This window comes from Loxodonta africana, chromosome 20 (assembly GCF_030014295.1).
Source record: "Loxodonta africana isolate mLoxAfr1 chromosome 20, mLoxAfr1.hap2, whole genome shotgun sequence".
Classification (NCBI taxonomy): Eukaryota; Metazoa; Chordata; class Mammalia; order Proboscidea; family Elephantidae; genus Loxodonta; species Loxodonta africana.
Window position 1 is genome coordinate 3,655,549 of NC_087361.1, and position 17,528 is coordinate 3,673,076.

Consider the following 17,528-nt stretch of genomic DNA (forward strand, 5'->3'; position numbering starts at 1 on the left):
CAGAAAAAAATGAAGGTATAGCTACAGTCTTACTTTATTTAGACCATAAAATGCCATAGTTGTAAGAATGAAAAAGAGTTGCCGATTAAACAGACATGCAGTTTTAGAGATGGTAAAATTGGTGAAATAGAGTATGTTTTTCAATCTGTACACAAGATAATTAAGTGGACAGAGTTTATTGCAAGTTGCACTGTTTGAAGCAGAACGTATAGAAAGTGTGGATCAGGAGATGAACGTTAAGATTCTTGTCTTACTACCTTGTATATGATTTTTTGTTTCATTTTTAAAGATAGAACCATTTTAAGAAATGGGAAAGTTCTTGCCCTAAACTCTGTCTCGTAAAATGATGACATCCCAGAATATGCACTATAGTTCATTCTTGTGAGTAGGCAATATGTTTTTATATGTTTATATTCATAACTATTTTATTATTCTCAGTGCATTCAACTTCTGCAGAGGTTAACATATAACGTCAAAATTTTCCATTCTGGCACCAATATAGATGAATTAATTACATTCCTGATAGATCACATGTGAGTATACAACCTTGCTACTTAAACATGTAAGCAAATAATCCCTTTGTTGTTTTGAAACTAAAACCATCTAGTAGTTCAGTTTTTCTTAGTTTTTGAACTTTTTAAACTGAGAAACTGATTTTTGCTTGTTGCTCTTAGATAAAATCAGGATTAAATGTTGTAAAGCAGGTTTACATTAATTTTCAAAATAAAAGTTTATTAAATGAATTGATTTTGGCCAAAAAAAATTGTTATTGAAACTGGAGATGGTATGTTTATATTTAATGTTCTTGATAGGGGAGGTATACTGATGAAATAGCACACGATCACTCTGACAGTTATTTCCACGTTCCTTTGAGGCAATTGAATAAGATAATTTGGTTTCATAATGTGAAATAAATGATCAGTCCTGTTCAGAACTAGACAGGCTTAACATGGTAGTTTTTTTTTTTTTTTTTTCTTGCTTGTATAAAAGGAAGAAATGTTTAATCTTAACTGCTATAGTTGGTAGAAAAAAATTAAAAGGGTAAGTTACTGTATCATTTTGAGTAGAATAGAATTAACCCAATTCTTTTTCTTATATATGTAAAACTAAAACAACAGTCAGTCTTCTGAAGATGAGTTAACTATGCCTTGTCTGGGACTACTGGCAAATCTTTGTCGGCACAATCTTTCCGTTCAAGCGCATATAAAGACTTTGGTAAGAAGTTTATTTTAAAAGGTGTCCTTCTTGTTTTGTGGTGGGTTCTATGCTTAAAGAAAATTTTATCCATTTTTTTCTTAAATAAAAATTTTAACGATTCTCACGTCTAGTCCAGAATCAGATCGACACATAAGTGTTTGAAGTATTCTACCCTTTGAAGGCCATAAGGGTTAATACAAATGTTAAGTGCTAAAAGTTTTCTCTCTCAGTAGCATCACACTATTTGTCACATTGAATAATATTAAGAAATGCTAATTATTTTGTGCTTAATAGATAGAAGGCACATCACTAGCAATCTATCCTATTTACCTCAGTCTTTTATTTCCACAAAATCAATAGCAACTCCACCAAAAAAATAGGTAAGTAACTGCCTAGTATCATCTACAGTGGCGTAGTGGCTAAGAGCTCGGCTGCTAACCAAAAGGTTGGCAGTTTGAATCCACCAGCTGCTCCTTGGAAACCCTGTGGGGCAATTCTTTGTCCTATAGGGTTGCTATGAGTCAGAATGGACTCGATGGGAACAAGTTTGATCAGGTTTATCACTATGGTGGGAATCCCTGGGTGGCACAAACATTTAAGTGCTCAGCTGCTAGCCAAAGGTCAGCGGTTCAAACGTACCAAGGGATGCCTGGAAGACAGGCCTCGTGATCTGCTTCCAAGAGGTCACAGCCTTGCAAACCCTGTGGAGCCGTTCTACACATGGGGTGGACATGAGTTAGAATGGACTCAAAGACAAGTAACAGCAACAATATCAACTACAATTACATGTGATGAGTGAGGGCACACAAAGCTAGCTGAACCACATTTAAGAATATATTAAATGAAGAAAGTTCACTGATTCTTTAAGGTGTTTTGTGAACAATGCCTCTGCTATGCAATATTCAGAATTACTTGTTTGATTTTAATATTAGTATCTAATTTGTTCATATGCTAGATTTTTCTGACCTGGTTTTACTTTGAAGGTGGTTTTTTTTGAGCCATGGAAGTGTTTGATAAAGGTTTATCGAGAGGGAAGAACATAGATATTTCTGTGTTTATCTGAGCATTTATTTATAACCTTACTAAAGGTTTATAGATAAACAGGTACATACATAAAACATAGATCTTTCTTTATGCCCTATATGCATATTTCTAAATTGAAAAAGCTTGTACTTTACACACTTAAATCTAATGAAGAGTCAGCATTTACCCACAATCCCATATCTGGAAACTTATTTACTAAGATTGTACCTGTCTGCAGTCTGCTGCTGCCGGCACCGTGTTTAAGTACCCATCCCACTCACCCCTGTAATGATCTCTTCAGTTTTCATGGTAAGCAACAAGTGTAACAAAAATGTGTAACACAAAATAGATTCTCTAATTTAGTAAATATTTTCTTACTTTTTACCGTAATCATGAGGGTTCCTCATTACAATTTATTCATTAACTTAAACTCTAAACAACTTTTCCTGCAGTGTTTAGCGTAGCTGTTCAGTTTCCAGTCTCCAAACTCTCCATGTGTCTCTTTTGAACTACTGTTAGAATGGACACCCAGATTTACTGTCAGGGAATTATTTATTCTAAGATGATAAAACTTGGCAGAAATCCACCTTACACGCATTTGGACACCTTTACTTGGTTAGTTTTTGCCTAAACGCTCTTTGTTTTTAACAGTCTTTTACGTTTATCTTCGACTGTATGACGTTCTCCCTTAGAACACCATAAAACATCTCTTAAAGGTGACAATCATTTTTTAATGGATTGATAAAACCCGTTGCCGTTGAGTCGATTTCAACTCACAGTGACCCTAAAGGACAGAGTAGAACCGCCCCATAGAGTTTCCAAGGAGCGCCTGGCTGATTTGAACTGCCGACCTTTAGGTTAGCAGCCATAGCACTTAACTACTACGCCACCAGGGTTTCCATCATTTTTTTAATGGATTGATAAAACCTGTTGCCATCGAGTCGATTCCAACTCACAGTGACCCTAAAGGACAGAGTAGAACTGCTCCATAGGGTTTCTAAGGAGCGCCTGGTGGATCTGACCTTTTGGTTACCAGCCATAGCTCTTAACCACTATGCCACCAGGGTTTCCAGTAGATTGATAATGATGTTTAATAACAGTTTACCTACTCTACAAGATAATATTTTTTAAGCCAAAATATAAAACTTAGAAGTTTCATTCTTTTTTTTTTTCCTCAGAGTAATGTGAAATCTTTTTATCGAACTCTCATAACTTACTTGGCCCATAGTAGTTTAACTGTGGTTGTGTTTGCACTTTCCATATTATCCAGTTTGACATTAAACGAAGAAGTTGGGGAAAAGGTAAATATGATTCAATAAATTATTTATGAAGGTAATTCACCAGAAGTTTATAGTTTCTAATACTTTAAAAGTTATCAAGGCCTTTTGTTACATTTTAGGATGGTGTCAGCTTCAATTTTTATGTAATATACTTTCCCCAATTTGTTTTTAAGCTGTTCCATGCTCGAAACATTCATCAGACTTTTCAGTTAATATTTAATATTCTCGTAAACGGTGATGGTACACTAACTAGAAAGTATTCAGTTGACCTGCTAACGGATCTCCTTAAAAATCCTAAAATTGCTGATTATCTTATCAGGTATGATCTTTGGTAAATTTTAGAATTTTTTTTTTTTAACCATGAAGTGTTTGTGAGATATAAAACTGCCTTTGTAGATTTAGGAAATACCAGTTCTACTGATTCTCAGTAGAGTAAATGTTTTGGTGTGCTTTATTTCCACTTGTTTGCTTCCGTGGCCTGAAATGTAAGATTGTAACAAGGTTTTCCACGCACACACATGTGTGTTTCAGTCTTTGTCTTGGGTGAATAGGGTCCTGTCGTTTTCCAAAATACAGATGTCTTCATTAATCTGTTTCAGAACCATTTTTAAATCCTGAGCATGATATGACTCTTTGAAAGAATATTTTTATTAGAAAAACATTCTCGTTAGCATGCCTTAGAGTCTTTTCTGTTCTGGATTAAAAATGGATAATGTTCCTTTTGGTGCATGCCTCTGTCGTGCTGTAAGATAAAATGGGACTATGCAATTACGTGTCCTTTCTGTCTCAGTGGTATTTCGTGGGATTCATGTAATCATTTATATTTTGAGGTCAGTAAGCAACCACTTTCCTAAGAGCTGTGGTCTTTGACATCTTAAGGGAAATTTGCTCGGGGCCGAAGCTGCTTTCTTGTGCTAAGTCAGGAAATTGTTGAAAATGCTTCAGAGTTAATTCAGCTTAGCAGTCACAAATGAAAAAATATTTATTGAGCGCCTACTGTGATCAAGCATTGGGAGAGGAGGGGAAATTAGCAGTGGCAGGGGTATGAAGTTTGAAAGATCCAGCCTAAATGCGAGGGCAAGGTGGCTGCTTAGCTAACTGCAAAATCAAGACGCATTCGCGGTCACGTTTTACTTTTTCTTCTTTTAAGCGTTGGAAGGTAAGAACTTTTTTTTTTTCCTGAGTGCCTTCCCTTTACCTGCCCTCCCCTCACTTGTTCTAAGACTTTTCCCAGTATATTCTCATGTGACACCCATTCTGGCCACCAGCTTCAAAGTAAGGAAAAGAATTCTTTTGGATCTACCTCTCCAGGAAGACAGAAGATAATCCAGTTTAGCATCTGTAACTAGTTGACTAATCTGTTCTATAAATCTCTCAGTTCCATGATCTCTTTTCTTCCCTATCCAAACTAGAACTTAGGAGTCATTTCTGGCAAGAGAACAGTGCTTAACTGTGTTTAACTGTGTTGTCCTCTTATTTATCTGCCATAAAAAAATACCAGTTGGCAAAACCCCAGTCCTGATCCTGTTCCAGAGTCTAACTTAATGCCTGTGTTCCTAAGCAAGCCTTGAGAGAAATGGTAGTTTTACTTGTCATTAACTTCAGCTGGGCCACTACCTCTTGTATTTTTTCCTAGTCATCTTTCTTTTCTCATTTCCTACAGTGGTTGTATCAAATCTTCACTACTGACCTCTTGCTACCTTTCACTCAGAAGATGACCTTATCTTTGTTTTACAGAAAGGAAAAAAAGAATTCCATCTGTTTGGAGTTCCCTCAAATCTATGTCCCTGGATAGACTTACTTACCTGTGCTTATACCTGTTCTTACTTAATTTCATCATGTTTTATTTTTAAAAACATCAGATTCTATGTAATAAGTCTCATTCTGTCCTACCTTCTCCAGCAGTTCCCCCTGTAGCTTCAGTGCCTCCTATCCAATTGACTCTTTCACTTACAAATATGCTCAACTTTCAACTTCTCTTTAACCGTACTTCGCTTTTCAAATCTGTGACCCTCCCATTGTATTCAAGATGAGTATCAAAGTTCTCACTATTGCCTTCCCAAGTCTGGTCCTTGGAGACCTCTCAGCCTTGTTTCTTCACATTTGCCTTCTTATGTACTTTTGTCTAATCGTATCAGACAATAAATAGAACTTCCAACTTTGCTAGAAAACCTTTTTATGTATCCACGTTTTCTTTCCTCTCATACTTCCTCTGCAATGCTGGAATAAGCTTACCCCATCATATGTATTGAAACCCTGGTGGTGTAGTGGTTAAGACTACAGCTGTTAACCAAAAGGTCAGCAGTTCAGTTCCACCAGGTGCTCCTTGGAAACCATATGGGGCACTTCTGCTCTGTGTGATAGGGTCACTATCAGCCCGAATTGACCTGATGGCAACGGATTTGCTTTGGTTTTTGGTATTCATAACTCTTTCTTATTCTTTAAAACCCAAGTCTGGGAAGCCTCACCTGATCAGGCTTGCCCCGCCAAGTATAGGTGTGGTGCCAGTCCTCTTTCCACATGACCCCTGTCTTAGTCATCTAGTGCTTCTATAACAGAAATACCAGAAGTTGATGGCTTTAACAAAGAAAAGTATTCTCTCACAGTCTGATAGGCTAGCAGTCTGAATTCAAGGGCCCAGCTCCAGGGGAAAGCTTTCTCTCTCTGTCAGCTCTGGAGGAAGGTCCTTGTGATGAATCTGTCTTTCCTTGGTCTGGAAGCACCTTGGTGCAGGAACCTCAGGTCCAAAGGACGCGCTCTGTTCCCGGTGCTTCTCTCTCGGTGGTATGAGAACTCACTTCTCTGCTCACTACTCTCTTTTATATCTCAAGAGAGACTGGCTTAAGACACCATCTAATCTTGTAAATCTCATCAATATAACTGCCACTGATCCATTTTATTATATCATAGTGATAGGATTTACAACATATAGGGAAATCACATCAGGAGATAAAATGGTAGACAACCGTACAACGGAGTCGTGACCCAGCCAAGTTAACAGATATTTTTGGGGGACACAACTGAATCCGTGACAACCCCCTTACATTCCCCTATCATAGTGGTGTATTTTACATTACAGTCTATTATTGTTTCCTATCTTTCTGCTTCTGCCCTAAGACTATGAACTCCCAAATCAAGGCTGCACCATTCACAGAGAGTACAATGTGACTGGTACCTCTGGTACCTCTTTGAGTTGTGTCACAGAGCCCTGCCTCTGACCTCTGTATTTGCAGGGTGTCACTTCATGCCTGGCAGTTGTGTATGCTTGGTTAATAAGTAGCTGCCTAGTTCACTAGATTACCTCTGTGTCCTTTGAATTTCTACAAACTGAACACAGCCTTAACAAGAAAAAAAACAAGGCAGTTGAGGGACTGCAAGTTTCAATGATTTATTTATTGCCATCTTTTTTTTACTGTTCAGTAAATGACGGGACCAATTGATGTATACCATGGTGGTACTCTAGTTTTGAGTAAAAACTTTACAAAAGACTATGTCCTATTTTAGAAGGCCAAAATAAATAGGTGATGGAAAATGCACTTTTATGTTTATCTTGTAGTTAAATGCCTTTTGATGTGTCAATTACATGATTATCATTTAATCTCTATTTTTATGTTAAACCCAGGTATGAGCACTTTTCTTCATGTCTTAGTCAAGTATTGGGTCTTCTTAATGGGAAGGATCCAGACTCTTCTCTAAAGGTATGTGAAAATATAACTTTTGTTTTATTTTAAACATTTAACAAACTGTAAAGTACGGAAAACATGAAGTGCACTGCCCTCTGGATTTCCACAGACTGAACAAAGCTGCATGCCAAGTGCTCAGATCAAGAAACAGTATTGCCAGGACCCTAGAAACCCCTCTCACATTCCCTTGTAGTTGCTACCTGCCCTTCACATTCCCCATCCTTAACAAGGGTAACCTCTGTCCTCAGGCCAACAGCATGCTTAGTTTTTTCAACTTTACATAAATAAAAGCTTATTATATTCTGTCTAGATTCGTTTGTTCAGCATTATGTTGTTAGTTTCATCCATCTTTATTTCTTCTGTTGATGGATGTTGGCATTATGAAGCATCTTGCTTTTAACATTCTCTAATTATCTTTCCGTGAGCTTGTGTGCGTGCTTCCCTTGGGTATATGCCTAGCAGTGGAATCGCTGGAACATACATGTGTTCAGTAGATACCCTGAAACAGTTTTCCAAAGGGTTGTACCAGCGAGTGAAGATTCCAGTCACTCCATGTTCTTATCAATATTTGGTATTTTTCATCTTAGCCAGTCTAATGGTTATATAATAGTATTGCCTTATAGTTTACATTTGTCTTTCTTTAATAAGCAGTAAAGCTGACTATCTTTTTGAATATTTATTGGCCAGTTGATACCCTGTTTGATAAAGTACTTCCCATGTCTGTTTCCTGTTTGACTATTGTGCTGTCTTTGGCTTATTTATATGTAGGAGTTATTTTAGAAAGGGCCCTTTGTCATACTTACATGTCTCTCACACACACTGAATATCTTTGTTCTATGAATTTTCTTTTCACTCTCTTAATGTTGTCTTGATTTTAATGGAGCTTCATTTATTAATCATCCTATATGGTTGGTACTTTTTGTGTCTCATTTAGGAAATCTTAGCCTACTCCAAAGTCACCCAGATGAACTGCCATGTTTTCCTCCAAAAGCTTTATAGTTTTGTCTTTCACACGGTCTGTAATCCATGTGGAATTAACTTTTGTATTTGATGTGAAGTACGACTCATCATGTTGCCAGGCCAGACTTTATCTTACAAGTTTTTGTAAAAGAAAACCATCAGAATGGCTTTGAACTACCCCTCTGTAACAGAGAACCTAGAAAAACAAGCTCAAACCATTTGCACTGCCCAGGGAACTTGTAGAAGATGGTAGAGGAGTTGAAGTAGTACGGAGTTCATTGCCCAACAGTTTTCCTTTCTGTTTTTGTTTTGAGGTTTTTGTTCTTATTTGTTTATTCTTTCCAGAGTCTTTTCTGGGACGTTGTCATCGGGTGAAGTACTTGGATAATATACTCTAAATATTTTTGAATCTTAAAATATCCAGAATGAGAACTGTTCCTAATTATTATCTAAATGAATCTTGTTAGAGTGACAAAAAAAAAACAAAACCCAGTGCCATCGAGTTGATTCCAACTCATAGTGACCTTATAGGACAGAGCAACTAGAGATATATAATATACATGCTAAATAAAGATTATTGGAATACAAAATATATACAAAAAGGGGAAAATCTAATATTGATCTAAAAGTTCTAAACTATCTCAGGAGTTCAGGTAGGTCAAAAGAGTAGAAGCATTGCAAAAGTGCCATATGGTGTCAGAAAACCTGAACGGGAATGGAGAAGTAAAGGTAATAAAAAATCTCTCATTATAATTCATGGGATGGGGAGCAGTGACAGCAAAAAGCACCTTGGTGTAGGGAAAAATAGTGAGATATCTTATTTTTTGTGTAATAGACAAATGAGTTTGATTATAAGGCCAATGTAACCTTGATGGCAAAACCTGACAAGGACAGTACAAGAAAGGAAAAGTCTATGCACTCTTTCATAGATGCAAAATTCTAAATAAAATATTAGCAAATTAAAGCCAGTGTTGTGTAAAAACGATCTTATTACCCATGGAGCTTTATGCCAGGAATGCCAGGGTGGTTGAACATGTGAAAATTAATAATTCATCACAGAAAAGAGCAGGAAAACTGTATCATGTTATTAAAGACAAAAAGTACTTGATTAATACCCATTCATTGGATAAACATACTGTGGCACATATGCACAATGGAGTATTACGCAAGGATAAAGAACAAAGACGAATCTGTGAAGCATCTCATAACATGGATGAATCTGGAGGGCATTATGCTGAGTGAAATAAGCCAATCACAAAAGGGCAGATATTGTATGAGAGCACTACTGTAAAAACTCATGAAAAGGTTTACACACAAAAAGAAACGATCTCTGATGGTTATGAGGGAGGGGAAGAATGCGGAGGGAAAAACACTAGACAATAGATAAGTGATAACTTTGGTGAAGGGTAAGGCTCTACACAATACTGGGGAAGCCAGCACAACTTGTACAAGGAAGGCAAGGTGATGGAAGCTCCATAGACACATACAAACTCCCTGAGGCACCGAATTGCTGGGCTGAGCACTGTGGGGACGGTAGGTTCAGGGAACATCTAGCTCAATTGGCATAACAGAGTTTATAAAGAAAATGTTCTACATTCTACTTTGTTGAGTAGTGTCTGGGGTCTTAAAAGCCTGTGAGTGGCCATCTAGGATATTCCACTGGTCTCACCCTTTCAGGAGCAAGGAAGAATGAAGAAAACTAAAGATACAAGGGAAAGGTTAGTCCAAAGGACTAATGGACCACATCTACCATGGCCTCCACCAGACTGAGTCTAGCATAACTAGATGTTGCCCGGCTACACCACTGACTGCTCTGACAGGGATCACAACAGAGGGTCCCGGACAGAGCTGGAGAAAAATGTAGAACAAAATTCTAACTCAAGAAGAAAGACCAGACTTGCTGGCCTGACAAAGACTAGAGAAACCATAAGAATATGGCCACCAAACACCATTTCAGCTTAGTAATAAAGTCACTCCTGAGGTTCACCCTTCAGCCAAAGATTGTACAGGCCCATAAAACAAAATGGGACTAAAGGGGCTCACCAGCTCAAGGGCAAGGGCTAGAAGGCAGGAGGCGACAGGAAAGCTGGTAACAGGGAGCCCAAGGTTGAGAAGGGAGAGTGTCGACATGTCGAATTGTTAACCAGTGTCATAAAACAATATGTGTACTAACTCTTCAATGAGAAACTAGTTCTGTAGACCTTCATCTAAAGTACAATTAAAAAAAAAATTTTTAATACTCATTCCTGATAAAGATTACCAAACTAAGAATAAACAGAAACTTTATCTGACAGAGTTCCTACCAAAAACCTACAGCATCATACTTAAGGGCAAATTATTGAAAGCTTTCCCTCCATCATGAGTGAGAAAAGGAAGCCATTATCACCAGTTGTCAGTACTATATTCATTGATGGTCCCAACCAGTCCAGTACTTCAAAAAATAAAAAAGAATAAAAAACACAGGGATTGCAAAGAAAAGTGGAAGTCATTGTTCAGATGATATAATTATGAATATAGAAAATCTAAAATATATAAAAATAACTTAAAGAGTAAATTTGGCAAGTTTGCTGGTTACAAAATCATATATATAAGTAAATCTGTATACTGGCAACAGACAGAAAATGAAATTTATTAAATTATACCATATACAATGCCATAAAAAGTATCAATGTCTAAGAGCCCTGGTGGTGCAGTTGTTAAGAGCTCGGCTGCTAACTGAAAGGTGGGCAATTCAGATCCCCACCAGCTGCTCCTTGGAAACCCTGTGGGGCAGTTCTACTCTGTCCTATAGGGCCACTATAAGTTGGAATCGAGTTGATGGCAATGTTTTTGGTTTTTAGAGGATAAGTCTAACAAAAGATATGTTAGGACTCTACTCTGAAATTAGAAAGCATTGAGAAAATAATAGACCTAAGTAAATGGAGGGATCTACCAATTTCATGAATTGTAAGAGTTGGCAATATTAGGCTATTCAAAATCATGGCATGTTTTTGTTTTGTTTTGGTATGTGGAATTTGGAAAGCTGATTATAAAATTTATGTGGCTATGCAAAGGCCCAAGAATAACCAAGGCTGTCCTGAAGAACATGAACAAAGTTGGAGTCCTGATATTACCAGATATCAAGACTTAATGTAAAACTGTCATAATTAACACAGTGCAGTATTGTCATAAGGATAGATAGCTAGACCAGTAGAACAGAATAGGGTCCAGAACCACGCTCATAGCATATAGTTGTCCTGATTGATAACAATACATTCTTGAAAGGATGTTCATTTCAGTATATGGCATGGGTCGACTGGATATCCATCCAGGAAAAAAACCTAAATTTTGACCCCCTACGTTACACCTATAGGGTCGTCGCTAGGAGTCGGAATCGACTCGATGGCACTGGGTTCTGGGTACATCACACCAAGTGTAAAGGTCAATTATAGACAAATTGCATGTCTGAATGTGAAAGGTGAAACACTGAAGCTTCTAGAAGAATCACCTAGAATAGCTTCATGACCTAGCAGGAGACAGGTTTCCTTAAGAAAAACACTTAGCTTAAAGGAAAAAGATTGAAAAATCGGGCTACGTTAAAATTAAAAACTTCTGTTCATAAAAAGGCCTCCAGTAGAAGTAAAAAGGCAACTCAGAGTGGGAAGAAGTATCCACAATACATATTTTCAACAAAGGACTCCTATCCGAAATACATGTATTAAAACAACAACATATGAAATACGTGTATTAAAACAACATACGTATATGTAAATCCGAAAAAAAGGCTGATAGCCCAATAGATACCTGAGCAAACAACTTGAATTGGCTGATAAACATAAAATTGTTGCTCAACTTCGGTAATCGTTGGGGAAATGTAAATTTAAACAGTAAGCAATACCACTACACAGCCACTAAAACAAAACAAAAACAAACCACACAATTGTGCCTCGTGGAGACTCCATGTGTGTCAGCGTAGAATTGTGCTCCGTAGATTTTAACGACTGATTTCTCAGAAGTAGATGGGTAAGCCTTTCTTCCAAGGTGCTTCTGTGTCAATTGAAGCCCCAACCTTTTGGCTAGCATCCAAGTGCATTGACTGATTTCATCACCCAGGGACTCCCACCAGATTGTTAAAAACATATGGGAAATATTAATCATAGATGAGAATGTGGTGCACCCATCACTCTCATACAGTACGATGGGACTGAAAATTGCTACAAGTACTGAGGAAAATTGGCTATATCTACTAACGCTGAACATATGCGTACGCTATGGCCCCGCAATTCCACTCTTAGGTGTTTGCCCCTAAGAAATGTATACATATGTTCACTAAAAAACATGTACAGAACGTAGCCATATGGCTTCTCATAGCCAAGAACTGGAAACAACCCAAATGTCCATCAACAACAGAATGGGTAAATAAGCCCTGGTGTATTGGAACACCATACAGCAATGAGTATGACTGAGCCTCACCGACGTAATGACACCACACAGCAATGAGTATGACTGAGCCTCACCGACGTAATGACACCACACAGCAATGAGTGTGACTGAGCCTCACCGACGTAATGACACCACACAGCAATGAGTGTGACTGAGCCTCACCGACGTAATGACACCAGACAGCAATGAGTATGACTGAGCCTCACCGACGTAATGACACCGCACAGCAATGAGTGTGAATGAGCCTCACCGACGTAATGACACCGCACAGCAATGAGTGTGAATGAGCCTCACCGACGTAATGACACCGCACAGCAATGAGTGTGAATGAGCCTCACCGACGTAATGACACCGCACAGCAATGAGTGTGACTGAGCCTCACCGACGTAATGACACCACACAGCAATGAGTGTGAATGAGCCTCACCGACGTAATGACACCACACAGCAATGAGTGTGAATGAGCCTCACCGACGTAATGACACCACACAGCAATGAGTGTGACTGAGCCTCACCGACGTAATGACACCGCACAGCAATGAGTGTGACTGAGCCTCACCGACGTAATGACACCACACAGCAATGAGTATGAATGAGCCTCACCGACGTAATGGTAAGAAGCAAAAGACGGGAGACCTAAGAGTGTGTACTGGGATTTTGTTTATATAAAATTCCATGTGGGTTTCTTTGTATAAATTGGCAGGATGATTCAAAAATTATGTGGAAATGCAGAGGTCTGAGAACAACAAAGACAAAATCAATCTGTGGTATCAGAAGTCTGGTGGGGTGGTGCAGTTGGGGTGTTGTCTGGAAGGGACCACGAGTCCCTGGACTAGCAGTGGAGTTCTCTTTCTGAGCTAGTTGCCAGTTACACAGGGGTGTTCTCTTTGAAAATCCATCTAGCTTTGCACTGATGATTGATCTGTTTATTTTTCCTGTTTATGTTGTACTTCACTTAAAAGTGTACACGAGGAAGTATATATATATTTGCTTATGTATGAATCATGCTTCTCTGATAAGATATACAAGAAGCTGGCAGCATAACTTGCCTCCGGGGAGACCGACAGAGAGCTAGAGTACAGGGTAGTACCTTTTACTTTGGAACCCAGCACATGTGTTGGCTTTTCAAACACAAGTAATACGATTTATATCTAAAAATCAGATCAAGATTGTTTATCATTTTTTTACAATAAATGTTAGTGTATTGAATTCTATTAAAATCAGGTACTATCTCAATTATATGTGATTAACCCAAAACAGTGGATAGAGAGGGGTAGAAAAAAAGTAGATAAAGAAAATTCTAACAAAATGATAATTTGGTAATACGTGAAATAAGGCGGAATTTAACTTAACGTGAGCTAATGCACAGGTTGCCATGGGATGCCCTTTAATAGTGGAAGGCCCAGTTTTGAAGTGGAGAAGAAATGGAGCAGAAGGGGGTCATCACGGGCCATGATGCCAGCAGCGTGCTAACTTAGCATGCAGGTAGCCATCTTGAACCCTGTAAAGCTTTGGGAAGCCACTCTGGAATCTTACCCTAAAGTGTTTTAGAGTAGCAATTCTTTAATCTTAGGATAACTAATTTTATTTTTTAAGTTTTTTCACCTTAAAAACACATGGTGGTTAAAAAGACAAAAGGACTGCAGAAGGAGTACATTAGTTGAAGCTGCCCTCCCCCTCTGGCTCTCACAGTCATGCTTGACAGAGGTTGTTGTCGTTGGGTGCTGTCGATTCGGTTCCAACGCATAGCCACCCTACAGGATAGATTAGAACTGCTTCGTAAGGTTTCCTGAGCTAAAATCTTTATGGGAACAGATCACCAGGTCTTTTCTTCAGAAGAGCAGCTGGTAGGTTCAAACTGACCTTTCTGTTAGCAGCCGAGTGCTTAACCATTGTGCCGCTAGGACTCCTTTCATTAGAGGTAATTGCCACTAAAAAATTCCTTTGTAACTTCTGTAACCTCATCACACATTTGAAAAATAATACTGAAAAAAGATTAGAAGCTGTTTTTAATATTTGTTTTTGAGTATTAAAAAAATTGCCATTTTCAGCTTCATTGCTTGATTGCTTTATGCATTAAAGTCCAATGAAATTGATATTTAATGAAGACTTTGTATTGCACAGGTTTTAGAATTACTTCTTGCCTTCTGTTCAGTGACTCAGCTGCGCCACGTACTCACCCAGATGATATTTGAACAATCTCCGTCTGGCAACACCATTCTGGGAAGCCGTTCTAAGTGTTTAGAACCTACTGTGGCTTTGCTTCGTTGGTCAAGCCAACCTTTGGACACATCAGAAAATTGTTCTGTTTTAGCATTGGAGTTGTTTAAGGAAATATTTGAGGTAGGAGGATGATTGACAAATTGATTTTTCCCCTTTGAATTAACAGTTTTTAACAGTTTTTTTTTTTCCAGAATTGTTTATAGTAAACTTCTAGTCATTCATTTGCTTTAGGAAAACAGAAGTGACATGACTTGCAATCATTCAGCTGCTAAATCTCTTTTTTCTGCCATGTTTTAGTGTTTTCCTCTTTTTTACAGAAAAAAAAAAAAAGAGTAGCTTGTATATACTCACTCCAGTGTAGTAAATACAAGTATTAGCTAAGATTAGTATGTTTGGGTGTTTGGTGACTACCCCTGTAGGACGGTGCCGTAGTCACATTGTCTTGCTCCATCTCAGTGGATGTTCTCAACTGTCTTCACGTAGCTGTTGAACGGATAGGTATAAGGACATTGGATTCAGTCAGTGAAATGGAATGGAGCAAATATATTTATGAGTGATTGTGTTTGTTGAGGATTATGCACGCATCATTCTTTATATTTTATGTTGGTCTGGACTCTTAATCAGTTTTGCGATTCTTGATGGTAATTGTTCATGGTTGTAAAGTACTAAGACCAACATTCTTATTTAATTATTGTGATTATATTTAGCAAATTCAGGATATTACTTTTCAGTAAATACTTCTAATTTAGAATAATATAAAAACCACAGGCATAAAAAAAAATAGTCCATTTAAAAAGGTCTTATAGAACAATAAAGCCTTATTGTTCCATTTGAGGAAAAAGTCATCATGTCCTTGAGACTGAATGAAAAGATAGATTTTAAATAGGAATTTTTAAATAGGAGATAGGAAATATTAAGTAATTCTAAGAAATTGAAAGAGAATGTTGCAGCTCAGTGAGGACTTCCTGCATTCTATTTTACATCTTTATTTTTCATCATTGGTGGTGCTTCATTCTCCAGGATGTCATAGATGCTGCTAACTGTTCCTCAGCTGATCGGTTTGTGACCCTTCTGCTGCCTACGATCATGGATCAACTTCAGTTTACAGAACAAAATCTAGATGAGCCCTTATTAAGAAAGAAATGTGAAAGGATGGTCAAGGCCATTGAAGTTTTGTTAAATATCCTTTTCTGTCGTAAACATGGAAACTATACATAACCACTCATTTCTCCCTAATATTGATTGCATTTACTCAGCTTGTTTCTATTCTCAATGAAATCTTCAAAAAAGTTTTCTAGACTTTTCTCCTTGTTTTTCTGTGTAAAACTGTTATGCTAAAATGCACTTTAAGACATAGTTTTTAAAGTTGGCTTGTACATTTTTACCAGAAGTTGGGATTAGAAGATACGTCCTAAAATGATTGTTTTATCCCTCCTTGTTAATCCGTCTTCTGTTTTTGATGCTAATTGCTGCCCCTGGATGATGTGTGGTGCCATTCTTTGGTGGACTATATTAGAAAATAAGGAAATAGTGGTAGAGTTATTGTTTTAGCCCAGTTTTTTGTTGCTTTGTGTTTTTAAAATGAACATCAACCTCCATAAATGTTTTAATATGACATCACACTTGATTATAAAAAAGACAAATACATCAAGACAAATTAACTCATTTCAGAAAAAGAAAACCTTGAGTACAATTAATGTTGCTGATTAAGTTGTATACAGTGATTTTCTTGAGTCTTTCTTGGTGTTAATTTTATGTTTTTAGATCAACTGATTCTAAGTTGCTAGGAAGTCAAGTCTGAGTTCTTTTACTATTTCATTACTGTTTTTTTGTGAGCAATGAGCCTCCATATCTCTTAAATTTACCTAGATTTTCTTGTATCTCTGAAGAAGAATTTGCTAAGCTTTGTCCGTCCTAGAGCAAATGCCACCTCTGTTTAATCTTCCCTCTGAGCTACTGCCCCTTAATTTTGCTATGCCTTTATAGCAGTGGATCTCAACTGGCTGAGAATCACCTGGGAAACATGTTTTAAATATTTACATCAGATCCTTACTTCCAGAGAATCTAATCTAATTGGAGTGATGTGAAACCCTAGTGGTGGGTATGTGGGGTGGGGGAGAGAGAGTGAGTGAGTGAGTGAGTGAGTGTGTTTAACGTACCCAGCTGATGGCTGTAGGGATTTGTGATTACTCTCCTGACCTTGCTATTTGTAATGAATGTATTCAAGCAGTCTGTCATTGAATGGTACCATAATTTGATCCCTTTCTAATGATAGATACTCAAATTATAATATACCAAATATGAAAAATAACTTCCTTTAACTTATTGAACCATTATGATCAACACAAAATTACCATCTAGTGGAAAACACCCATTATGCTTTATCTTTGAGTCAGAAGTGTTCGGTGCTAGTCCATCTGTGTTGTTTACCAGTCACGTAAATATCCTGAGCGTCAGTTTCCTAATCTGTCATTGAGCTAATGTAACACTAATCACACAGGATTGCAATGATGAGATAATTTGTATGAAATCATCCTAACTTCTATAAAATCAACCTCTTGCCGTTGAGTTGATTCTGCCTCATGGTGACCCTGTGTGTGTCAGGGTAAAGCTGTGCTGCTTAGATTTCAATGACTAATTCTCCCGAGGTACCCCTAGGTGTACTTGAACCACAGACCTTTTGGTTAGCAGCTGAGCGCCTTAACATTCGTTTGCACCACACAGGAACCCCAGATACTGTA

General features: G+C 37.8%; 1 protein-coding gene across 3 annotated transcripts in view; it reads left to right on the forward strand.

The window, feature by feature from the left end:
• The window catches only part of CIP2A (cellular inhibitor of PP2A), a 42,498-nt gene that overhangs the window by 9,501 nt on the left and 15,469 nt on the right, over positions 1–17,528 (forward strand). For 2 of the 3 annotated variants that reach the window (XM_010598621.3, XM_064273006.1), the window contains exons 4-10: positions 439–533; positions 1,119–1,215; positions 3,399–3,521; positions 3,674–3,819; positions 7,123–7,198; positions 14,689–14,907; positions 15,808–15,967. In XM_010598621.3, the coding sequence (XP_010596923.3) occupies positions 439–533; positions 1,119–1,215; positions 3,399–3,521; positions 3,674–3,819; positions 7,123–7,198; positions 14,689–14,907; positions 15,808–15,967 (916 nt within the window). The remainder of the gene's footprint in view (positions 1–438; positions 534–1,118; positions 1,216–3,398; positions 3,522–3,673; positions 3,820–7,122; positions 7,199–14,688; positions 14,908–15,807; positions 15,968–17,528) is intronic. The other variant, XM_064273007.1, reaches the window with a different exon arrangement.